The sequence below is a fragment of the Miniopterus natalensis genome, chromosome 21, assembly GCF_054644295.1.
Source record: "Miniopterus natalensis isolate mMinNat1 chromosome 21, mMinNat1.hap1, whole genome shotgun sequence".
Classification (NCBI taxonomy): domain Eukaryota; kingdom Metazoa; phylum Chordata; class Mammalia; order Chiroptera; family Miniopteridae; genus Miniopterus; species Miniopterus natalensis.
Genome location: NC_142101.1, coordinates 3,751,097 through 3,777,663, shown reverse-complemented (window position 1 = coordinate 3,777,663; position 26,567 = coordinate 3,751,097). Strand labels below are relative to the sequence as shown.

The 26,567-nt window shown below is 40.4% G+C and overlaps 1 protein-coding gene across 2 annotated transcripts in view; it reads left to right on the top strand.

Moving 5' to 3' along the window:
- RYR2 (ryanodine receptor 2) overlaps positions 1-26,567 on the top strand; it is a 298,173-nt gene that overhangs the window by 116,427 nt on the left and 155,179 nt on the right. For both annotated transcript variants that reach the window (XM_087828993.1, XM_087828992.1), the window contains exons 34-40: positions 2,378-2,578; positions 7,823-7,928; positions 9,162-9,305; positions 12,404-12,677; positions 16,465-16,579; positions 17,865-17,997; positions 18,190-18,293. In XM_087828993.1, coding sequence (XP_087685119.1) covers positions 2,378-2,578; positions 7,823-7,928; positions 9,162-9,305; positions 12,404-12,677; positions 16,465-16,579; positions 17,865-17,997; positions 18,190-18,293 — 1,077 coding nt within the window. The remainder of the gene's footprint in view (positions 1-2,377; positions 2,579-7,822; positions 7,929-9,161; positions 9,306-12,403; positions 12,678-16,464; positions 16,580-17,864; positions 17,998-18,189; positions 18,294-26,567) is intronic.

The window sequence follows — 26,567 nt, the reverse complement described above, 5'->3', positions numbered from 1 at the left end:
GGCTGCAGGTGAGCGGGGGAGAGGGCTGCGGGTGAGCAGGGGCAAGAGGTGCGGGTGAGCAGGGGGAGAACGAGGTGGGGAGCTCAGGATTGCACAAGACCAGGGCACTGAATCTGGCCCATGTGTGGTGGTTCATAGTTGCCTAGAAAATTAACTGATGTCCAGTTGTGTTTTGGGACTTGTCAATCTAATTTTCTTACATTTGGAATGGATTTAATGAATTTTCCAATTGAGTCAATTGGCAATAGTTAATTAAAGATAAATTTGGTATATTTGTCAAGGTGGTTTCTTTGGCTGAGTACCTGTCTGTCTGCCATACATGTCTGCAAGTCTGGCCTGTCACTGTGTGTGTGTGTGTATGTATGTGTTTGTGTGTGTATATGTATATTTTTATGTAGAGATGTGTGTATATGTCTATTTGTGTGTATGTGTATATATATTTTGTGTGCGTGTGTATAGTTGTATATGTGTGTATCTGTATATGTGTGTACATTTGTGTGTATATGCATATTTGTGGGTATATGTATATTTTTGTGTATATGTGTATATATTTATGTGTGCCTAGAGTTGTGTGTGTGTATTTGTGTGCGTATATTTGTACATGTATATTTGCATTCTTATGTATGTGTACATATGTATATTTCTGTGTGTGTACACTTCAGTGTAGGTGTATATATGCATATTTGTGTCTGTAGTGTATGTTAATATGTGTTTGTTTACATATATGCATATTTGTGTGTATGTGCATATATGTACATGTCTGTGTGTGTACAGTTGTGCGTATGTGTGTATACGTGTGTGTCTATCTGAAAGCATAGGAGGCGGGCTTCTGTCTGCCAGCTCTTCTCCCTCCGGTTCCTTAGCCATTCCCTGTGTCTCTCTCTTGTTTCTGCACATGCGTCTCACCACGTTTTGTGGGAAATCCAGGTGTTTGGTAGCCTTTCCTGCCCTGCCTGTACTCTTACCACCTAAGGACACTTGTCCCACAGCCGGATGTCACTTCCTGCAGGCGTTTCTAAGGCACTGAAGGTGTGGCCTGTCTTTGTACTCAGATGTCTGAGGACCTTTCTCCAGCCTCTCTGGTCTGTGAGGGTCACTCCGTGGGCACCATTGGCACGCCGTTTTCCTCCCCGTCCTGAGGTTGGGTCTTGCTCTGAGCCAGGCACGGTGCTGGGTGAAGGGACAGAGGGGGCCTGCCTTAAAGCAGCTTAGTCCCTGGGGGACATATGCCCTAGTGATGCATGTCTTTTACAGTATATCACTGCTCATTACTTGATGATCTGAAAGAGCAGAATGGATTACCCGAAGGCAGAGAACTTCAGCGGGATTGCTGCGAAAAGGCGAGGGGAGGCCACGGGTTGCAGCCGAGCAGCTGAGGAGAGAGGGTGCGGGAGGCAGGGGCCGGGTCACCCAGAGTGCAGCTCTTCGCTGAAACCAGCCATGTAATGGATTTTGAATCTTATTTCAAGCTCAGTTAAAACCAATGAAGAATTTTAGCAGGAAAGTTTTATCCTAAATTCAGTGTAGCTGCTGTGAGTAAAACAGATGAGAGGGCAGACAGAGTGAGGAGGCTGGCACTCGGGCCTGGCCTGAAGGGTGGCACTTACACTGGGGCAGGGCGAGGGAGGTGGAGGGAAGGGGACAGACACTTCAGAGCCAGCATTGACAGAAGGGACTCTCCTGTGGACGGTGACACAGGGTTTGAAAGCCCCTTTCGTACTGAATCACAGTGGCACTCGTGTATTTAAGTGTTTTCTTAAATGTGGGCAGAACATTCTTGGGTAGGCTTGTTCCACCGACTTACTGCACAGGTAGGAATCCTCTTGGCTTCTGCAGGAGAAGCCCCAGTTAGCCAGTTAGTGAATGTGCAGTACGACCACTTAATTAACTTACATGCAAACTCTGGAGGTAGACGGCTCTGGAATGGTGGAACCCCATGATATCATTTGAAACCCAGGTCACAGTGTCCTCCTGTGGTCCTCAGTCATGTTTTCATCCTAAGTGTTACCTCACCTTCCCCAGAGATCAGGTCCTGACCCAGGAACACTCACTCTGAGAAGAGGGTGTCTAGTCTGTTATTAATGAGGGAAAATCTTCCCCACAAGATCCCTGGCAAGCTTCTTATATATCCCATTGCCACCCCACTTATAGCTGCAGGGGCCAGGACGGTGAGTGTCCACCAGAGGGACATGCACGTGCCACTCTGGCTTAGTCATGCTCCGTTTCCTTCCTGGGACCTCCTGCTTCACAGAACCAGGATTCTGTGCATAAATTAGGAGAGTTGGCAGCTGGGCATCTCTGCCATTGATCTTGATTTGATGTCCATTAACTAAAGATTCAGAAATTAAACTTGATGTCTTTTTAATTGTGTTCTCAGATGTGTCTGCTCCTTCAGTACCTCTGCGACTGCCAGGTCCGACACCGGATCGAAGCCATCGTGGCCTTTTCAGATGGCTTTGTTGCTAAGCTGCAGGACAACCAGCGCTTCCGCTATAATGAGGTCATGCAGGCCCTAAACATGTCAGCCGCACTCACAGCCAGGAAGACCAAGGAGTTCAGGTCGCCCCCGCAAGAGCAGGTATAAGACAAGTTGAAAATTCTTCCTTTTTACTTTGGGTTTTGGCTCATTCAGGATCCATGCATTGCAAAATTATATCATAAGTTACAAATGCATTTTCCCCTGTTCTCTTTAAAGTAGCCAAGTTGGTGTAGTCAGTATTCTTAGTTTCACTAATGAATCGACTTGATTAGTTTAAAAAAATAAGAGGCTTATTAAAAGGGGTCAGGTGTATCGTGGCCTCTGAGGAGGCCAGTTTGACATTCTACAAATAGGAAAAATGTGCAGCCACAGGGGGGTCGCCATGGCTGACACGGTTCCTCCCTACCTAGGGAGCTCTTGACTCCTAGGATGCAGTGCTGGACACATCTTTTAATTTAAAATTTTTATTTATTTTTTTACTTTTCAATTACAGTTAATACTCATATTTTTAAAATTGATGTTGGAGAGAGAAAGAAAGGGAAACATGAATTTGTTGTTCCACTTACTCATGCATTCATTGTCGATTCCTGCGTGTACCTGGACCAGATATCTAACCCATAACCTTGGTGTATCGGGAAAACACTGTAACCAACTGAGCTACCAGCCAGGGCCTCAATTTTATTTTACATTTGTTTCAGGTGTACAGCACAGTGGTTAGACATTTGTATAATTTACAAAGGAGACCTTGCTATTTGGTCCATCCCTAGACTGTCACTGCCACCATTCTTGCTAGACAATTGATCCCGTTGGTGGTTTTTCCTGTTGTTTAGCTCCAAACCCAGGTCTCTAGGGTGCAGCTGAACCACAGGCACATGCCTGAACCAAAGAGTAAGCGAGTCTGGGGATGTGAGCTTTCTGGAAGCTTCCTCAGGAGGGAACTCATAGCATGAGAAGTTAGAAATTGTCTTCGGTATCTCACCATTTCCCTTCAGGTTCAAGATGCCTCCAAATGAAAGTGTTTAGAGACTTGCTGCAGAATTTACTTTTTCGCACCAGAATGTAATTTCTTTGAGGGAAGGGACAAGGAATTTTGTTTATTGCGTAAACATCATTTATTGAGTAGAGGACAAGACCAGCATCTCCCATTTTAGCTCCACTTGTTGAGCTGCTATGGGGAGACCTCTACTTCTAGAAAGGTTGGGGAGGTGTTCTTTTTCCTGTTCTGCCTGCTCAGTAAAACTGTCACCCTGGGAATTACACAAAATGCAAGAAGACTGAACAATAGAGAGAAAAAAGGAGACTGGTTACTGGACTCAGAGCCCAAGGAACAACACAGTGGTGAGTTCCTGGGGTTTCTATTTGCTTCATCTGTCCCACGCTTGGAGCTAAAGAAGCCAGAATGCCAGCAAGCATAGTCAAGAGGAGCCCCAACAAAAGCCTACGTGCAGCCAGAGAACCAGAAAAACTCTGTTTTTCTAGCAAGACAGAAAACCTTTAGGTAATAACCGCATGACTCTAACCAAACACTATAGTAAGCACTGTAGCCTGACCCCCACCCCAACCAGCAACACTGAGTGAGGAGCCCAGACCTCCACTCTCACCAGCTGTAACAAGGTGCTCCAGCTGGGAGCTGAGACTTCCTCCCCGAGGCCTCCAGAGTGTCAGTAGAGACAAGGGATGGGGAGGTACCAGCCAGGGCTGTACAGGTTAGTGGAGAACTGGATCTCCCAGCCTTGCCCAGTGGGCACAGGTCTCCTCCTTCCTTCAAGTGTCCAGGAAGTCCAAGTGGGGAAATGGGCTTTCACTCTGCCTGGCAGTAACGAAGGCCCCAAAGTTCTTTTCATGCTAGATAGTCTTGGATGAAGCAAGAAGTTTAAGTAGGACCCAAAATCCGATAACATAATACTCAAAACATCCAGGTTTCAATTAAAAACCACTCATCATACCAAGAACCAGAAAATACTTGAATGAAAAATGTAATTAATAGATACCAACTCTGAGATGACAAAGACATTAAAATTATCTGACAAAGCTTTTAAAGCAGCCATCATAAAACTGCTTCAGAATGGGGGAAAAAAAAAAAAAAAAAAAGTGAAGTCTCAGCAAAGAAATAGAAGATATGAAGAAAGAACCAAATGGAGATTTTAGAACTGAAAAGAACCGGAATTAAAAACCCCTCAATGGATGAACTTCACAGCCAAAATGGGGGGAGCGGGGCAGAAAAGAATCACTGAACTGAAGAGGGGATATTAGGAATTAGCCTCAGGGACCAGTGCAAATATAACAAAAGACCTAAAGTCCAAAGTTTAGGAAAAAGAGGGGGAACTGAAAAAATGCCTGAAAAACAAAGGATTGAAAACTTTTCAGATTTGGCAAAAGATAAAAAGAAAGAGATTCAAGAAGCTCAGTAAAGTTCAAATAGATTACCCAGTGAAATCTAAACCAAGACATAATGTAGTGAAACTTCCGAAAGCTAAAGAGAAAAAATAAGTCTTGAAAATAGTGAGAAAGAAATGACACCTTTAGAGGAAAAATAACTTGAATGACAGCGGATTTTTGCTCATAAAACATGGAGGTCAGAAGGAAGTGGCACATTTTTTAAGAGCTGAGAAAAAAACCTGTCAACTGGAATTTTATACTCAGACAAAATACGCTTCAGGAATGAAGGGGACCTCAAGACATCCTCAAATGGAGGAACACTACGAGAATTTGACTGCAGCAGACCTCCCTGAAAGAATGCCTAAGGGGCATTCTTTAAATGGAAAAAATTTGACAGAAGAATAAAATATGGAAAATCAGAAAGGAAAAAAGAACAACAGGAAGTGTTAAGATGTGGGTAAATGCAATGCATTTTCCTGCTCTTGAGTTCTCTGCATTAAAATTGGAGCATAAGTGGACCTGTGCAGTTCAAACCCGTGTTATTCAAGGGCCAACTGCATTTTCAGTCCACAGTTGGGAACCCATGTATGTGGGGGGCTGACTTAAGTTATACATGGTTTTTCAGGTGAAGAGGTGTTAGCATCCCTAACCCCCACATCATTCAAGGGCCAACTATATAGGAAATATGTAAGTCAGTTATATTTTAAGTGAAAGATAATACGGGACGTAAAGGAGATACGATTTCTACACTTCACTCAAACTGGTAAAATGTTGATACCTGTGGACTGTGATAAATTATGTATCTATAACGTAGCATCCAAAGAAATACACTAAGCTTTACAAAGAAATACACTAAGAAATACCATGGATAATTCAAAATGGGGTCCTAAAATTTGTTCACAGAACCCACAGCAAATTGGGAAACAATAAATCAGAATAAGCATAAGACAAGTAAAGTAACAGACTTCAGTCATAACATACCAATAAATTCATGAATATAAATAATCTAAATGTACCAGTTAATATTAGAGGTTGGCAGAGTGGATTTTAAAAACTTGGCCTAACTATATGCTGTCTACAAAAAACTCACTTCAAATGTAGATAGGTTGAAAGTAAAAAGATGAAGAAAGATTATGAAAAAGTAATCAAAGGAAGTAAGATTCCTATATCAGACCAAAGAAAATTATCAGAGACAGAATTCACTAAACAACAGAGTTGCAAAGCATGTGAAGTCAACACAAGACCAAAACGAGAAATAGATGCACAGTTATAGTCAGAGATTCAATACCCCTCTCACGATAACTGATACAATTAGACAAAATTAAGTAAGAATATGGAGAATGCAGTGCCATTATCAGCTAATAGGACCTTTGGATATTTGTGGAACAGTCTCCTCAACAACAGAATACACATTTTTTTCAAGCGCCCATGAAACACTCACAAAGATGGATTGTGCCATAAAACCACCTCAACAAATTTTTAAAAATTGGATTTTTTTTTATACAAAATTTTTTTTTCTGACTACAGTGAAGTCAAATTAGAAATCAATAACAGAGAGATAACAGGAAAAACCTCTAAAAACTTTGAAATTAAACAACACATTTCTAAATATTCTGTGGTTCAAGGAGGAAATCTCAAGGGAAATTTAAAAATACATTGAACTAAAAGAAAAGGAAAATATCACATCAAAATTTGTGGAAATGGCTAAAGCAGTGCTGAGAGGGAAATACATTTAAAAAGAGAAACACTCAAATCCATATCTAAGCTGCCATCACAAGAATTTAGAAGAGCAAAATAAATCCAAACAAGCATGAGGAAGGCAGTAATAGAGAGAAGAGCAGAAATCTATGGAACTCAACAAAGGACAATTGAAGAAAAATCAATGAATCCCAATGGTTATTTAAAAATTTTATGAAAATTGACAAACCTCTAGAAAGACTGACAGAAGAAAAAAGAGAGACGACACGAATTACCAATTCAGGAATGAGACCTCACTACAGACCCTGAAGACACCCGGAAGCTATTATGGGAATAGGTACATGCATATTGTATGATTCCATTTTTGTAACATCCTTGACTTGGCAGTAACATAGAAACAGAGAGCAGATTTGTGGTTGACGGGACCCAGAGATGAGGAACAGGCTGGAGGGAGGAGGGAGTGGATATGAAAGGGGAGCAGGAGGGATCCTCCAGGCGATGGACTTGTTCTGTATTTTGAGTCACTGTGATACCCTGGTTGTGATACTGCACTACTGTTTTGCAAGATGTTATCATTGGGGAAAACTGGGCAAAGGGTACATGGGAGTTCTTTGTATTGTTTCTTACAATGCCATTTGAATCTATAATTATCTCAAAATAAAAATTTTTAAAAATTCACATACTAAATTCTAAAAGAAACGCAGTCATTTTCTAAAGAAAAAGTATGGGATAGCAACAGAATTTTATTTTCTTCATTCAGAAATTTAATATTATTGTGTTGAAAATTAAAACAAATGGAAGAAAGTTTCTTGCAGTTTGTTTAATTGAATTAACAAATGCATAGTTATCCATTGTATTATTTCTTATTATGCTTAGATTTTTCTTTCTTCTTTACTGCTCTATCTTTCTCAAAGAGAGGTCTTTTAAATATTCAATAATGTGTAGAAATTAGAGAAATGGAAATATAGGAGAAGCAAAATAAAATATTTTTAATAACATTTAGGTCTTGATTTAAGAACTTCAGATATGTGGAATGGAGAGAGGAAGCACATTATATTACTGTTTTGCAGCATGTTAAGCTTTGAATGACTTGATTTATTTTGTGGTGTTTTTGATAGACAATGATTTTTCACATGTTGGGCACCAATTTACAAATACTCCAAAATGGGTTTTGATCAGTTTGGTTTTCAGGATCTCTGCTTGTTGTTCCTGAATCCACTTTCTCTCAGTCTCATTCTTCCTCTTCCTCTTGTTCCAAACCTTCAGATCAATATGCTTCTCAATTTTAAGGATGACAAAAGCGAGTGTCCGTGTCCAGAGGAAATTCGAGACCAACTCTTGGATTTTCACGAAGATCTGATGGCACACTGTGGTAAGGTCTTCATGACTTACAGCTCTTGTTAAATGCACATGTACTGCTACCAAAGTAAATCCGTATGTAACAGGTTCACACATATGCACGATTCCTGTTAGGGTTCACCTAAGAATTGCTATTATGGTGAACTGGTGAACTGACCCTGTGTGGAAGTCAGGAGGGGTAGACAGATCAGAAAGGCCCTCAGACAGAGCAGAAGACCGAAATTATCCCTCCCTTTTCCCTCTTTCCCTCCCAACAGGGCTCAGGAGGCTCAGGAGGGATTGTAACCAGGTGCTTTGGGCAGAGCTGAGTGTTAGGCTGATTGAGTCTAAAGAAATTTGTTCACAAACAGTTGTATTTAAACTGACTGCAAGACCACGTTTTACGACTGGCCAAGGACATTTAGCATATGTGTTATGAAATTAGTTAATGCCTAAGGAAGTCCTGCATTGAATTATATGTTAGCCCAGACCTATGAAGGGAATTCTCCCCTTTTATTCTAAGAACTTTAAAATGGGATTGGATAGATGTTGTGGGCCTGTGCTTCCTTCTGTCTTTATGCTGCAGTGTGGATGAAGGTGAGCTAGCAACCATGTTCTAAGTGATATGTGTAGCACCAGTGGTATTATTTTTATTTTATTGTAATGAGAATAAAAGCACTGCATTGCATATTCGTTCAGCTTGTGGATGAAGAACCATGGAGTGATTTCCATAAAGTTACACCCTATATAGTATGAATTAGGGGATACTCTAAACAGACTTATTGCTTCAGACATACAGCATTCTCTGCCTAAGGTACCCAATTATGCCTGTTCTCCCTGTGTCTCAAGTTATTGAAATTCCACTGACATTGATGAGGCAAGTGAGGGGGTGGAAGTGAGGTTTTCAGGTGGGTGGAACTGCAGCTCTAGGCAGACGGCACCTAAGTCAGAGATGCCTGCATCAGCTTGGGGCAGACCTGATCTTCCTGATCTCGTCTCCTGAGAGAGGAATTTTGTTCTCTGTTTGGTTTTACATTTTGTGCTGGCTGCTGATGCCATGAGCCACAGGAACAGGGGAAAGAGGAAGGAAGAAGGGTCACCAAGTGTGAATGTTGCTGGGAGTGCTCGCGGGCAGGCTTGTTCAGTGCTGTTGAGTTCCAGATGCTGTGGATGGAAAAGGCTGCCGAGCCTGAGAATTATTTCTCCAAAATGTACCTTCTAAATATGTTTTTTCTTTTCTTCTTTCTCTTTGCTTTTTTCACACTAGGAATTGAGCTGGATGAAGATGGGTCTCTGGATGGAAGCAGTGACCTAACAATTAGAGGGCGCCTGCTGTCCCTGGTGGAAAAGGTGACATACCTGAAGAAGAAACAGGCTGACAAGCCAGTGGAGAGCGCCTCCAAGCAGTCCTGTAAGCACAGGGTCAGGGACGCAGCTGCTGTCCTACAAGGCGAGCCAGGGAGAGCACTGAGTTTGCATCTTCCCAGGATCAGTTTCCTAAATAGATGCCTGTAGCCGCAGGAAGTGCTCAGCAGCATCAGACATTATTTGTAGAAATGGAGAGAAAGCAGCATTATAGGGGTGGATGGGCTCCCTGAGGCACTGGAAGTTTAGTATTTGATTGGGGACTATTAAGAGAAAGAAAAAGGGAGTAATTTAGCCTTCATATGTAAATGTTATGCAGTTGGTTTTCCTTATATCAAGTTAAACCTTTTATTAATGTTTAAATAGATTTTGCCTGTAACTCTAATTTGGTTCTGAAATATTTTCTAAAGTTTATGCATTCCTGCTCCATACATATTTAATTTAACTGAAGAGTAACAGCTGATACTCTGTGAATGAAGTCAGCACATGGACAGTGAGTCTCAGGCACCAGACTCACCGAGAAGGGGCAGGAGTTGGTCTGTGAGACCCGCCCACTGGTCACCTCACTCCTAAGGCTCCATGGATGGATGCAGTGCCAGTTTATCAACAGAGGTTTTTTTTGTAATCCTCACCTGAGGATATATTTTTTCCATTGCTTTTCAGAGACAGTGGAAGTGGGGGAGAGAGAGAGAGAAACATCGATGTGAGAGAAACACATTGATTGATTGCCTCCCACATGAGCCCTGACCAGGGCCGGGATCGAGCCTGCAACCGAGGCACGTGCCCTTGGCTGAAATTGAACCCGAGACCCTTCAGTTCGAGGGCTGATGCTCTGACCACTGAGCAAAAGCTGCTAGGGTTCAACAGCTTTTACTGAAAGAAAAAAATAGAGTCATGGAATTGTGGAGTATTTTTTTTCCACTAACTTACAATGGAAACTTTTTATTTATACGATTACTTCTAAATTTATTCTTTAGTGTCACAACCAGGTCTTACTCAAAATCAGAGTTCAACATTTCTTATAATCACCTTTTGTTATTATCAAGTTTAAGAGTTTGAACTGTAAAAATGACAGCATGCCCTGGCCAGTGTGGCTTAGTGGGTTGAGCATTGTCCCAGGCACCTAGAGGCTGCTGGTTCCTGGTCAGGGCACATGCCTGGGTTGTGGGCTCGATCCCTAGTAGGGGGCATACAGGAGGCAACCGCTCAGTGGTTCTCTCTCATCCATGTTTCTCTTGCTCCCTCTCTTTCTAAAATCAATAAAAACAAAACATTTTACAAAACGGACAGCACGGTGAACACCCAGCACGTCCTCATGGTCCTAGGGAGAGGGGGTTTGACTTCTGGTTTTTCACTGTTACGTTTTCTGGATCACCTTCCCAGAGGGCTCTGAGGTGAAGGAACCAGCCCGCATGGGTATGATACCAGACGCTCAGGTGAAAAGTACGCTGGTTGGGGTACATACAAATCCACAAAATGATGGCAGATGTTTATAGAGACTTTTTAGCAAAATGATCTTTTGTCTGATGGGATTTGATTAGTTATGTAAGTATATATATAGTCAAAGTTCTACGAATGTAATTTCTTGATGGATAAACCACATTTTTAGATGTTTCCCTTTTCTGACCACCAAAATAATATGTCTGTAGATTAAACCCTTTCCTTTCTAGCAGAGGTTTCCCCCTCAACTAAAAATAAATAACATGGTTTCCAGATATGTGGAAGCATACTGGTATTTTATCTGCATTTTGTAATTGTGTTTGGCTAAAATTGGTAGTTTTTCTTTTCCCTTAAATCTATTTTCTTAAACAGATCAAAGCATGCTAAACAGCTTTGTTAAAAAAAAAAAAATCTGCCAGTGTAGCCCTGGCCGGGTTGGCTCAGTGGTTAGAGCGGCGGCCCAAGCACCAAAGGATTGAGGGTTCGATTCCCAGTCAGGGCATGTACCTGGGTTGCAGCTTTGATCCCCCACCCGTAAGGGGGCAGCCAATCTGTGTGTCTCTCCTCACATGGATGTTTCCCTCTCCCTCCCTCTTTCCCTCCCTCTCTCCCTCCCTTCTTCCCTCCCTCCCTCCTTCCCTCCTTCCCTCCTTCTCTTTCTAAAACTCATTGGAAAAAATATCCTTGGGTAAGGGTTAACAAAAAACAAACAATAAAAAATCAGCCAGTGTACTGATGATGGGAATTAAGCATCTCACTGTGTATGAATTGGTCACATCCGCCCTGCTTAGCTTTGATAACTGTATTATTTATTTTATGAGGTGTGGAAGGTCTGTTGTTTTTATTTTTATTTTTTAATCCTCAGCCAAGGATATGTTTTTATTGATATTAGAGAGAGGGTGAGGGAGAGGGGGAGAGAGAGAGTGGAAGAGAGAGGAACATTGACGTGAGAGAGGAACACCCATCAGTTGCTTCCAGTGTGCGCCTTCTCAGGACAGTGCTCAGACCACTGAGCACACGGGGCAGGGCAAGTTCTGCTGTTTTTAAGGGCCTTATATTACACATCACACAGCAAGTAATCTTCTATGTGTGTAATGATTTTCACGTTAATAATTTCACAACCAAATCCTTTGGAAGATATTTTAAGTGATTATTGGAGGTCTAAATTTAACTATAAATATAATTATATGAGGTCACTACTGCAGATGACTCAGATGAGGAGACAGCTCCTTGAATGCCCACAACTGACCTTTATAAGGACACATGATGTCAGATCTTCTGGGAAGAAAATAGTGGAGCAAAAAAATAAAAGTAAAAGTAATAGGACATTTCATATTGATTGTTGTATGGCTGCAAGCAGTGGTTGAGAAAAAGTGCTTGCAATTTTGAAACAACTAAAATCCTTTCATTATAGGACTATTTCTTGAAGAAAAGTTTGTGCATTTTTATTCTTGCATGTTCAACTCATCTTTATATATATATATATAGAGAGAGAGAGAGAGAGGGAGAGAGGGAGGGAAAGAGAGAGATATCAATGCTTATAAATGTTTAAATGAAGTTTATTTTCTTCCAAGAATATTCCTAAGTATTCGTATACAAACATACATAGGAGTTTAGGACTATGGGATGTGCAGTTGAAGTGCCCATTTTAATCTGCCTTCTCTTATTATTTCCCTCTTTAAAAACACTGAATAATGACCCCAGCCACACTTCAGCAGCTGATTTCCGAGACGATGGTGCGGTGGGCTCAGGAGTCCGTCATCGAGGACCCCGAGCTGGTGCGGGCCATGTTCGTGCTGCTGCACCGGCAGTACGATGGCATCGGGGGCCTGGTGCGGGCTCTGCCCAAGACCTACACCATCAACGCCGTCTCCGTGGAGGACACCATCAGCCTGCTGGCCTCCCTCGGGCAGATCCGCTCTCTGCTGAGCGTCAGGATGGGCAGAGAGGAGGAGAAGCTCATGATTCGTGGATTAGGGTGCGTTTAATCATTACAACCTTTGGTCTGATAGTTTCCTCCTGATTGCTTATCCCAGTACTAGAACAAGTCGGGGCATTAACGAAAATACATTGTCTAGATTGCATGATTATTAAATTAGATTCTTGTTTTTTTAGAGATTATGTTTTAAAGCTAAATAGGAATTTTGGTGAATAATGAAACATTTAATTTTACAACTAGATGCTAAGATGACTCTGATACACAGCAAATATTTTAGTTTGTTTCTTAATTACTCAGTAGTATATAATCATATCTAAAAATACAGGTTAATAAAGACACTAAAATCCATGGGGAGACAAACACTAGCAACAAACAATAAGGACGTCTGTCTGTATCTTCTGGCCTTTGAAAGGAGAGGGTGAACCAAGAATTCAGTATCATAGGCTACGCTGCATGTAGAGTTGAGGGATAACGTTTATACCCTATGCGTAGTCTAAGGACACCCCCAGCTGAGAAATTAACGTGAAAACTGGCCTGGTGATATGCTTTCTCATCTCAGGTTACTCTGAAATCTTCTAAGAAAAAACCTAAATACTACTAAAGATTAGCCCACAGTCAAAAACTGCAAAGCACATAGAAAACAATTCACCATAAATAAAGGTCAACAGATAGGATAAATTGTAGAGTTAGAACACCTCCCCCAAGAACTTTAGATAATACAGTACCAGAAAGAGAACATAAAGTTCCTGTACACAAAGGAATAAATGAAATTTCTAAAAATAAGACATGCAAAGTCCAGGAAGGTTTGAAAGAGACCCAAGTAGAACTTCTAGAATAAAAACTATGATAATTGACAGAAAAACAGTTAATTAAATAACAGATTAGATAGAGCTGAAGAAAAATTAATAGATTGGATCGTAGATCTGAGGAAATTACTCAGCGCTGAGAAATGAAAAATACAAAAGAGAAGTTATGAGAAGTAAGGGGTAGTGTGGGAAGGTCCAGCATGTGCAGAGTAGGGTTCTGGGAGACACAGCAGGGAACTAGAGAAGGGGAATATTTGAGGAGCTATGGGCTTGAGGTTTTCAGAATTTATGAAGGTTAGGAATTCACAGGTTTGTAAAGCACAATTGTTCCGCATCTACAGCTGCATGTAATGTAGCATAAAACCAGTGTTTTGTAGGCTATTTTAGAAGAAAGCAGAGAGGAAAGCCAGAATTCTTGGAAAGGAATGATATTTAGGATTCTCAATAGCAGTACTGGGGAACATGACTCAGTGCAGGATCTGTTAGCAACTGAGAATCCCACCCAGTGTGGATTTCGAGATGAAAATTTACACCCATTTTCAAGAGTGAGAGAAGAATAAAGATATTTCAGAATACCCACCTGCAGCCCCTCATTGAAAGACCTTAAAGCAGTAGCAGGGAACATCTGGCTCTTGGGCATTATAGAGCCCACAGAATCATTTGGTCTGGCCCTGCCAAGGCAACAGGTGGGACTCGAAATTCAATAAATCTAGGAGCTCTTTTCATAGCTAATTTTTAAGTTGATAATTTTGTATGGTTGCAAATGATGTTATAAATAGCCAAATGGCCCTTGGCAGAAAAAAGGTTCCCCACCCCTGTTCTAAAGACTGTACATTTGAGAAAAGAAAACGGCATTCAGAGAGAAGGAGTGGGAGGCAGTGTGTTAGGGAGTATGTTACTGGTGTGTACAGGCATGTCTGAGCAATCAGTAATTTGTATAACTTGGAGATATGAAAATAAGAAACTTAAATACCAGAGAAAAATGAAAGCTGAAATAAAGCTATATGGTGTTCACAAGAAAAATACTTACACATAAGAATGTAGAAGTTGGGAAAATAGAGTGTTGAAAAGTGATGTAGAAGACAAATATTTAGTTAAAAAAAAAAGCTAATTCAGCTATATAAATATCAGATAAAAGAGACAATGAACGTGACTACTGACATGGATAAGGTAGAATGCAGAAAGTAATAAAAGGATTGAAAGAAACCTAAAGCTGGTTCTTTGAAAAAAACAAATGAAATATAGACTAGTCAGTTTTTTCCTTTGGCAAAACTAAAAAACAGTTGTGAGGAAGAGAAAGTATGGAAAGATTCAGGTTGTATGATATAATCTATATACATTTTAGATTCATAAAACAGTCCTATATATTGCCTTTGGGCCTATTAACTATTTGAAATCATAAAACTAAACTAGAAGGTTATATTCCAATATTGTTACAGTGGTTGCACACTAAAAATAAATATACTAACTGCACAAAGAGGGAGCACAGAAAAGCCTGAACAACACAGGCAACTGTTAAGGTCTTTATTTATAACTGGATGAGCATGAGTCTTTTTGTTTAATACCTTGTCTAACCTGAGGGGCCTTCTCATAAAGTAATCTTAATTCACCAGTCAGTGCAAAAGGAAGAAGTCCAGGGTGGCAAGCACTCCCTTCCTCAAATGAATATAAACGTTTCTTTCTGTGAAACTGGAACTGTCCCTCAATAGGACGCACATAGTAAGTGAGGGCCTGCCTACTTGGCAGTAGAGTTATAAATCCATTTAATTGACCTAGAACAAAGGCAAACAAGATTTCTCAGTTAAATACTTTTCAAAGTTAGGTCCTACCAAGAACTTGAACTGACGAGAGAACGGGCCTCATGATTGTTCCTGGGATTTGGAAGCTGAGGTTCTTGCTGAACATGCCCTGATGTGAAGGGATAAGGCCTTTCATGACCTTATTTTTCCTTTGAGAAACATCAGCTACCTCAGACCTGGGCTGCCAGTCATTTTTCTGAGTTGTGCTGTCTTAAAGCTTTCTGTATTAACACAAAACTAAACTAAATTAAAAGTGAAAAACTAAACCTAAAAGTAAAGGAGGAGGAGAACTATAGAAGAATTTTATATTCCATCTTCCCCATGTAGCCAGAAAGTTAGCATGTGACTAAATGAATGGGTGATGAGTTCATTCAGGAAATCAGATTGGAGGCCAGGTTTAAGTGTAAGTTTGCTTGCAGCCAGCACATCATTTTTGTCTATAGCTCTGACAGGAAAGTGTTCTGTAGAGAAAACTCTCGCATTGATTTGATTTATGTTAAAAGTTAAAGGAGCTCTTCAGTTGCAGAGACTGCTCAATGTTAGGATCATCACAAGTGCCTGCACATGCATATTGTAATATTACTGATGCAGTGACACTAAGAAGGAGCATTTCAGGAGCCATCCGCTGCTGTTTCTTTTCATTGGATGTCCCTTTCAATGAGTTAGATTACTTGTGCCCGGACTTCATGTGTATCCAGTTTCTCTTGGAGAATATGTATCTTTTAAAAGCATTTCATCAGAATAACATAAATGTAACAAGAAATAACACTTTATTATTAAACATACAAATACTGAACATGGTACTAAAAATGGTACTAAAATAGCAAATATACTTCTATATCAATATTTATACAAGAACTTTCCTATAAACGTGGAAATGATTCATTTCTATACAAAAGAAGGTTGAACATGTTTGGATAAACATTAAATCAGGAGTCATAAGTGTCCAAAACTGTATTTAATATTAGTGAATGTTTACATATTTGGTACATTTCTTGTTATTGAAAAGAATAGACAACTTGAATACTGTTTTTGGTAGGCTACCAGTAGTTTTGAGGAAAACTCAATTAATTGTACTTATGAGCTTTTGTGGCTTAACTGTGATGGCTCTTCTGTACATGCCAGTAATTTCTTCCAAAAGGTTGGTGAGGTTTCAGGTAAATGGTTATTGAAATTTTGCTCTGACCTCTGTCTGCCTTCCATGCCTGTGCTCCTTCATAGGGACATCATGAATAATAAAGTGTTTTACCAGCACCCGAACCTCATGAGGGCACTGGGGATGCACGAGACAGTGATGGAGGTCATGGTGAACGTGCTCAGCGGTGGGGAGTCCAAGGTACAGGAAAGCCTTTGGCTCTCGGGGCGGGTTCATTGCAGCCTCCTTGAGAACCTGCATTTCTGACATCCTCCCAAGAGGGCTGCTTCGAAAGACATCTCTTGGAAAAAAACAAACAAAACCGTACTGACTGAGAGTTGGATATACAACTAGTGTTTTTCTTTAACAGTGTTTATACTATGCTATGTTATCTGCTGTATCCTAAATTATTGTCATTTAGGGGATGTTTAGAAACTTTAAAAATTAATACTGTTCTATTTTATTGAATTATAAGTCAGTTCTCTTCACATTACACGCCCACAACACAGACATGTCTTTCAGACCCAGCATTGCCCTTGATGACAGGTGGCTGTGCTAAATTCCCCATCCAGACCAAGACTTGAGAGTGATGCTCTGGAGTATTTGTTGTAAGACTCTAAAGTGAATTGTTAAGGGATTAAAATTTAAAATAAAGTTCTTTAGAACCAAATGAATAGAGTCATATAACAAGTACCTCCATATAAATCAGTATAATTTCATAACATCTGATTAGAAAAATATATTTCAATATTTTTTGAAATTTTACGATGTATTTTTCAAAATATGGACATGAGTCCATACTGCTCATGTTCAGTCTACCAGTTAGACAGACTTACAAATATATTTATAAAATGCTGTGCTGAAGAAGGACTCCAGGCATCACCTGAGCTCCCTGGAACAGGGTCTGGCTCTCAAGGGACATGTAATTGATGAGGCCCAGCTTCTGGTCAGGGTCTCGTTATAGCAGGGGAGTCATGCAAATCAGGGAGATTATGAATGCCTGGATTCTTGATAACACTGAGAGTAAAAATTTATGGTTCCAAATATTACACTGGGCGTTTTTCACAAACCGTCTCATTGACACCCCCCTTTCTTACCTAAAGTGAGGAGTATTATGCATCTTACGTTGGTTTAACAGAACAGAATCAGTGAGATGCACACTTTCCCGAGGAAGCACAGCTGCTCTAGTGGTCAGGAATCACACCTGAGCCACCTGACTCCTACCCTGCCTCATGCCTCCTCTGGTTCAGGGCTGTAGATTGATTTCAGATGAGGCCATTGATAGTAATGAGTTTCCAACTTGAGTTCCAGGCTTGACTTTCTGGCTCAGGGACAGGTGAGTCAGAGTCTGGAATTGGAAAGGACTTTGGGTCTAGGCTCGGCAAAAAGGGGCATACCTGGGTTGACAACATGACTGGGACTGAACTTCTGAACTCAGTTTTAGAAAGATAATTTGCTTTCAACTAATTAAATGCTCTCTATATAGGAGATCACTTTCCCCAAGATGGTGGCCAACTGTTGCCGTTTTCTCTGTTACTTCTGTCGTATAAGTCGGCAGAATCAAAAAGCTATGTTTGACCATCTCAGTTATTTATTGGAAAACAGCAGTGTTGGTCTAGGTGAGTAAATGTTTGACTTTTATTTAATTTTACGATAAAAATAATACACATATTGCAATGTAGTGTAAATTAATTCAGAGTAGTGCAATATGTGTTGACTTAGAAATTAAATTTTAAGTGAAAGTGTGTTCTACATGGAATGCATGTTTGTAGCTCAATGAAGTTTTGTTTGATCTTTGTTTGGATTAACAGCCTCGCCAGCTATGAGAGGCTCGACGCCGCTGGATGTGGCAGCAGCCTCGGTGATGGACAACAACGAACTCGCCTTAGCTCTGCGGGAGCCAGATCTGGAAAAGGTAAGCCCCTTCCTGCCACCACGTCCATGTCAATTCTGCTTGCTCATAACTGTCTCTTAAGGTTATGTAAATACAACTATAATTTAGTTATAATTATGCCATTATAATTATACATAAATGTTACATAAATAATATTATAGTTATATAGAACAGATATTTGAGATAAGTTACTTCCTTTAACCACATGCATTTTGCTCTAAAAAGAATCACCTTACTGTCTCTTTTCCTGTGTGTTTTTGTCCTTTCCTGATATCTGCTGTCACATTTGTTTTAATCACACAGTTTCAGGTTTTTTTAAATGTCAGAGACTGAGTTCTGGAGCTGGAGGGGAGGGTCATTTTATCCCCTTGTGCCTGAGAAGCGCCTGTTTTCCTGTGCAGTGCTCTCCCTCCACACAGCCAAACCCTGGTCTGTTTTAGCCTGATGGACCCTGCTGGCCTCATTGTGATGACTCCCTGAGACTCTCCCCCACCATGGCTCTGCGAATCCCAGGCAGATGGCAGCTGGCCTTGGTGTATCCTGAGACTTTTGCTGAACGGCCTCAGACCGAGCACTGGCAGAAAATTTAAATCTCTATCAACCTGGTGAAAACCACTGGCCCCTACCTGGTGACTCACTGAGAACCTACCTCATGCAATTTGCCTACTGCCAGAGCCTCTTACAGTGACTGAGTCTAACAGGCAACTGGTGGGTGGAGGAAGGAGGAGGTGAATCTCAGGATGCCTTGGACCTTTTGCTCACCTGCCCCCAGGCTCAGTAGTGGTAGAAGCCAGTCTTTGTGTGCAGCTTGGACCTTCCCATGCACAACCAGGCCCAGCAACGGCAACCACAAACTGTGGGTTTCTTCTTTGCTCCAGACAGGTAGCCCAGGGTCAGTTATAAGCAGTGCCTGACATTGACCTACACCAGTCCCTCCCAAGAGGCCTTAGAACCAACACACCTGGTGGCGGGCTTCAGACAACCTCAGAGCAGGATCGAATTAGCTCCACAAGTGGCATGCTGTGGAGATCTCGGTAGGCACCAGACCCTGCTGGTGTGAATTCTGCTTCGTGGTGTCAGATCCCACATAGCAGCTTGTATACTGTGGTCGGGATCAGTTCTCATAGTCAGCCAGTCTGAGGGTCAACCCCACCCAGGAACAGGCCAACAGCAGTTAAGACTCAACTATAACAGGAGAGCACACATAACCCACATGAGGGATACTCCTAGAATACCTAGCTCAAGTTATCAGGGAGACTGTGCTACTGAGCCCCACAGGATACCTGCTATATAAGGCCACCATACCAAAACTGGAAGACAGTGCAGATCTGCCTAGTACAGAGAGATACATGCCCCAAATGAAAGAACAGGAGAAATCCCCAGAAAAAGAACCAAGTGAAATAGAGGCAAACAAACTGCCAGATACAGAGTTGAAAACAATGGTTATAATTATGCTCAAGGAATTTAGGGGAAGAATGAATAAACTCAGTGAGAAGTTAAAGAGATAGCAAGCATAAAGAAAGACATAGAAATCATAAAAAAAAAGTCAGAAATGAAGAATACACTAGGAGGAATAAACAGCAGGTTCAATGAAGCAGAGGATTGAATCAGTGATTTGGAAGACAAGGGAGCAGAAAACTTACCCAAGCAGAGCAGCAAAAGAAATAAAGAATTTTTAAAAATGAGTATAGTCTAAGGGACCTCTGGGAAGACATGAAGTGTAGCAACATCTACATCATAAGGAAACTAGAAGGAGAAGAGAGAGACCAAGGGATTGAGAACCTATTTAAAGAAATAATGACTGAAAACTTCCATAGCCTGGTGACAGAAAAAGACATGCAAGTCCAAAAAGTATAGAGAGTCGCAAATAAGATGAACCCACAGAGGCCCAAACCAAGACACATCATAATTAAAATGGCAAAGGTTAAAGACAAAGAAAGAATCTTAAGAGCAGCCGGAAAAAGATAATTACCTACAAGGAAATTCTTATAATACTGTCAGCTGATTTCTCAACAGAAATGTTTCAGGCCAAAAGGGATTAGCCCAAAATATTCAGTGATAAAAAACAGCTATAACCAAGACTACTCCGCACAGCAAGGCTATCATTGAGAAGTAAAGGAGAAATACCAAGACAAGGAAAAGCTAAAGGAATTTATCACCAACAAACAAGTATTATACGAAGTGTTAAAGGGACTTTTTTAAGAAGAAGAAAGAAAAAGGGAACATTTTATAAAGAATAAAGTGGCAATAAATACATACCTATCAATATTCACTTTAAATTTAAATGGAGTAAATGCTTCAGTCGAAATACATAGGGTAGTGGAATGGATAAGAAAACAAGACCCATATATATGCTGTGTACAAAAGACCTACCTCAGAACAAAAGACACACAGAGACTGAAAATTAAGAGATGGAAAAAGATATTCCATGCAAATGGAAACAAAAGAAAAAAGCCAGGGTAGCAATACTTGTACCAGATCAAAGAGACTTTAAAACAAAGGCTATAATAAGAAACAAAGAAGGACATTACATAATGATAAAGTTATCAATCTAACAAGAGGAAATAACCCTTGTAAACATTTATGTACCGAACATAGGAGCACTTAAATGTATAAAGCAAATCTTGATGGACATAAAGGGAGAGATAATAGTAATACAGTCACAGTAGGGGACTTTAACATTCAATTGACATCAATGGATAGATCTTCCAGAAAAAAGTTAAAGAAACAGTGGCCTTAAATTACACATTAGACCAGATGGAGTTGATATTTTGAGAGACTTAACACCTCCAAACTGTAGGATATACAGGTTTTTTAAGTGCACATGGAACATTTTCCATGACACACCACATCTTAGGCTATGAAACAAGCCTCATAAATTTAAGGAGATTGAAATAATTTTGAGTATCTTCTTTGACCATAATGGTATGAAATTAGAAATTGGTTATAAGAAAAAAAAACTGAAGAACACTCGAATACATGGAAGCTAAATAACATGTTATTAAATGGGTTAATACTGAGATCAAGGAAAAAATCAAAAGATACCTTGAGCCCTGGCTAGTTTGGCTCAGTGGTTAGAGCATCAGCCCATGGACTGAAGAGTCTTGGATTGTATTCTGGTCAAGGGCACGAGCCTCGGTTGAGGGCTCGATCCCCAGCCCTGGTTGTGGTGCATGTGGGAGGCAACCAGTCGGTGTGTCTCTCACATTGATGTTTCTCTCTCACTCTCTTTCTCTCTCTCCCTTCCACATACCCTGAAAAGCAATGGGAAAAAAGTATTCTCCAGTGAGGATTAAAAAAAAAATTTTAAAAAGATACCTTGAGACAAATGAAAATGAAAACCCAAAAATCCAAAGTCTGTATGGTACACAGCCAAAGCAGTTCTAAGAGGGCAATTCATAGCAATACAGGCCTGCCTCAAGAAACAAGAAAAAATCTCAAGTAAACAATCTCACCTTATACCTAATGCAACTAGAAAAAGAACAATGAGCAAAGCCCAAGTAGAGGAGAAGGAAGGAAATAATAAAGATCAGAGTGGAAATAAACAAAACAGAACCTTAGAAAAAAATACAAAAGATCAGTGAAACCAAGAACTGATTCTTTGAAAAGATCAACAAACAACATTGATAAAACTTTAACCACACTCATCACGAAAAAGAGAGCGGACCCAAATTAGTATAGTCAGAGATATAAGAGAGTAACAACTTATGCCACAGAAATACAAAGGATTATAAGAAAACATGACAAACAATTACATACCAAAAAATTGGACAATCTGGAAGAAATGGATAAATTCCTAGAAACATACAAGCTCCCAAGATTGAATCAATAGGAAATAAAATTTGAGCAGATCAATTGCAACCAATGGAATCGAGGCAATAATAAAAATACTCCCAACAAAAAAGAGCCTGGGATGGCTTCACAGGTGAATATTACCAAACATTTAAAGAACTAACTCCTATCTTAAACTCCTGTCTTTCTCCTATTCCTAAAAAAATTCAAGAGAAGGGATGACTCCCAGCCCAGTATTGTCCTGAATCCAAAGCCAGACAAAGACACTATAAAGAAAGACAATTACAGGCCAATATCCCCAATGAAAATAGATGCAAAAGTCCTCAACAAAATATTAGCAAACTAAATTCAGCAACACATTAAAAGGATCATACACCATGATCAAGTGGGATTTATTCCTGGGATGCAAGTTTGGTACAATATCCACAAATCAATTACCGTGATACTCCACATAAACAACAAAATGAAGGACAAAAGTCATACGATCACATCAGTAGACGCAGAAAAAGCATTTGACAAAATCCAGCACCCATTTCTGATAAAAACTCTCAGCAAATTAGGACTAGAGGGAACATACCTCAACATAATAAAGATCATGTATGACAAACCCACAGCGAACATCTTACTCACCAGGAAAAAACAAGAAGCATTTCCCTTAAGATCAGGAACAAGACAGGGGTGTCCACTTTCACCTCTCTGAGTCAACATCGTCCTGGAAGCTGTAGCCACAGCTGTCAGACAGGAGAAAGAGTAAAAGGCATTTGCACATGATATGATACTGTATGTGGAGGAGCCTAAAGATTTGGCAACAAAACTACTATAACTGATAAATGAATTCAGTAAGGTAGCAGGATAGAAAATAAATATTCAGAAATTGGTTGCATTCTTATACACCAATAATAAGCTATCAGAAAGGGAAACTAAGACAGTCCCATTTACAATTACATCAAATAAATAAAATACCTAGGAAATAATTTAACCAAGGAGGTAAAAGGCCTGTACTTGGAAAACTATAAAACATTAAAAAAAGAAATCAAAGAAGACTATTAAATGGAAGCATATACCCTGTTCATGGATAGTAAAAATTAACATCATTAAAATGTCCATACTACCCAAAGCAGTCTTTACATCTGGTGTAAGTCCTATCAAAATACCAGTGGCATTTTTCACAGAACTAGAATAAATAATCCAAAACTTTGTATGGAAACACGAGACCTCGAATAGTGGCAGCTATCTTGAAAAGAAGAACAAAGGGAGATATCACACTACTTGATTTCAAATTACACTACAAGGGTATTGTAATCAAAACAGCATGGTACTAGCATAAAAACGTACAAGTAGATCAATGGAATAAAATAGTCCAGAAATAAACCTACACTTACATGATCAATTAATGTATAACAAAGGAGGCAAGAACATACAGTGGGGTAAAGACAGACTATTTAATAAATGGTGTTGGGAAAATTGGGCAGATACATGCAAAAAAAACGAAACTAGACCAGCAACTTACACCACACACAAGAAAAAACTCAGAATGGATAAAAGACTTAAATATAAGACCTGAAATCATAAAACTCCTAGAAGAAAACAGGCAGTAAAATCTTGGACATTTCTCGTAACAATGTATTTTTTTATATACTTCCTCAGGTAAGGTAAACAAACAAAATAAACAAATTGGACTATATCAAACTAAAAAGTTTTTGCACAGCGAGGAAAACCATCAACAAAATAAGACAACCTACTGACTGGGAGAACATGCTCACCAATGATACATCTGATAAGAGGTTAATATCCAAAATTTATAAAGAACTCAGGCAGCGCAACACTGGAGAAACAAACAGCCAATTAAAAAGTGCACAGAGGACCTGAATAGACACTTCTCCAAAGAGGACATGCAGAGGCCAGTAGACATGTGAAAGATGCTCAGTGTCACTAATCATCAGAGAAATGCAAATCAGAAGCACGAGTTATCACCTCACAGCTGTTAGAAAAGCTGTCAGTGATAAACCAACACCCAGCAGGGGCTGGCGAGGGTGTGGAGAAAAGGAAAGCCTCATGCACCTTTGGTGGGAATGCAGACCGGGGCAGCCACTGTGGAAAACAGTATGGAGGTTCCTCAAAAAATTAAAAATGGAGCCGCCTTAGGACCGAGTGTTTCCACAAGTGGATATATATCTGAAGAAACCCAAAACACTCATTCAAAAAATATATCCACCCACATATTCAGTGGAGCATTATTTACATTAGCTTTTACAAATACTTACATTCTGTTTACAAATATAAAAGCACCCAAATGTCCATCAATATATGAGTGGATAAAAAAGCAGTGGTGCACATATATAAAATGGAATATTCCTTGGCTACAAAAAAGAACAAAATCTTACCATTTGTGACAACATTGATGGTCCAAGAGGGTGTTATGCTAAGTGAAATAAGCCAGACAAAGACAAATACCATGTGATTTCATATATGTGTGGAATCTAAAGAACAAAATAAAAAAGCAAAGAAAATATAAGTAGACTTATAGATACAGAGAACAAACTGATGAAGGCCAGAGGAGAGGAGTGTTGGGGGATTAAGAAGTACTGATTGTTACAAAAACAGTCACGAGGCTGTAAGGGAAAGCATAAGGAGCATCGTTAACAACACTGCGGTACCTGTCTGTGGTGCCAGGTGGGCACTTGAGTTATTGGGGAGGACACTTCGGATGTCTCTGCTGTGCTATATGCCTGAAACTAACACAAAAAAGTGTTGAATGCAACATAAAATCTAAAACATATATAAAATAAAATATCAGTTTAACATCTCATACATACATTTTATATTATACTGAAGTTTATATATTATAGTTTAAGGCATTAGTGATATACTAAGTCCACGCACTCTCAGCACACTAAGCCACATGCATGTTTGCCAGGATGTAGGTAAATTTCCCCCATATTTTAATTGCAGTTGCATTCTGAGTGCTCCTCCAGATCCCTCCTTTGCTTCCTGCATCACAGTGAGGGTAAGACTCTTAAGGGACCATATTAATCTCCTGCCAGAACTCCTTAAAGACTTCCTGCCTCACTTCCGGCAAAAGTAAAGGCATTGCGCCAGCCTCGCGTCACTCCTGCCGCCCTGCGTCTCCGTGTGCTCCAGCCACGCTGCACCCTGCCGTCCTGGAACTTGCCGAGCGCGCTCCTGCCTCAGGGCCTTGGTACCTGCCGTTTCCTCAGCCTGCAGTTTTCTTCTGCCAGACGTCCTCATGACTTCTTTCCAGACATCCTTCCAGCCACTGTCCCACGTCCCTTCTTTCCAGCTTTTCCACATTCACACCATTGAAAATTGAAGCCTCTTCTTGCTTCCTAAAGCTCTTCCTGTCGTCTTGACTGCGTTGTGTTCTACAGTTGAAAAAACATGAATCTGTATCTTATATGCATGAAATACATTTTTATTTATATCAATATAGTTTAAGATTATATTTTAAAATACATGTATTTTATAGATCTATATATTTATTTATTTAAAAACTCTATTCCCTGCCATAACGCTCAGTGGGAGTTGGGTTTTTTCCTATGCCGTCCGCTGCTCTGTCCCATCTGAGAGGACAGCACTGGCTCTGGGTCGATGCTCAGTGCACAGCTGTCGAAGGCACAAAAAGGTGGATCTTCCCCAACCCTCTGATGTGCCACTCAAGGGGCATGAAGCTCTGCGTCTCTGACTTACCTTGGGAGAATCTTCTCCCGTGTGTAATTTAAAGTCTTTCTCTACACGCTGATTAAGACGGCAAATATTAAAGAGGTTGATGAAGCCAAGTGGTGAGGGTGTGGAGCAGCGAGACCGCCACCTGCTGCTTTTGGGAGGAGAAGTGGCAGAGTCGTCTTTTCACTCCTGTGAGTCACTCAGTAGAAATAAAGTGTATGTCCACACACAAATATGTTCATTCAGCTCCAACTGGAGATGCTCGATGTCCGTCAGCTGGCGAATGGACGCCGGGGTCTGGGGTGGTGCGTGTCCAGCGGGCCGCTGGGAGGCAGTGAACAGGGTGGAGGACTGGCACTGCCTCCGCGGGAATGGGTCTCACCCCCTTCTGAGTGCGAGCAGCCAGGCGCAGGCAGACCCATGGATGGCACGCGCATGTGTCTTGTAGGACGTGCAAGCTGATGGATTGTGACAGAAGGCAGGTGGTCCAGGCCCAGCATGTGGGGAAGGGACCTGAGGCGCAGTGGAAACATGTTTTCACAGATGTATAAGTCTCAAAGCTCATTGAACTTATACTTTAAATAGATGAGTTTATTGTACATAAATTACACCTTGATAGAGTTGATAGAGGATATCGTTAGCTGTATCAGTTATTTTTTTCTGAAACTGAGTTAGCCTGAGCCTCATGTAATTCATTTGGTAAGTTGATCCTCTGACTATTTTCTACCATGTGATTGCTTTAGGGGGTTCTTTGAAAACTAGATCAGTTATGAAATATTGTAGAGGACCAACGGTCATATAAAAATAATATTTTAAAAG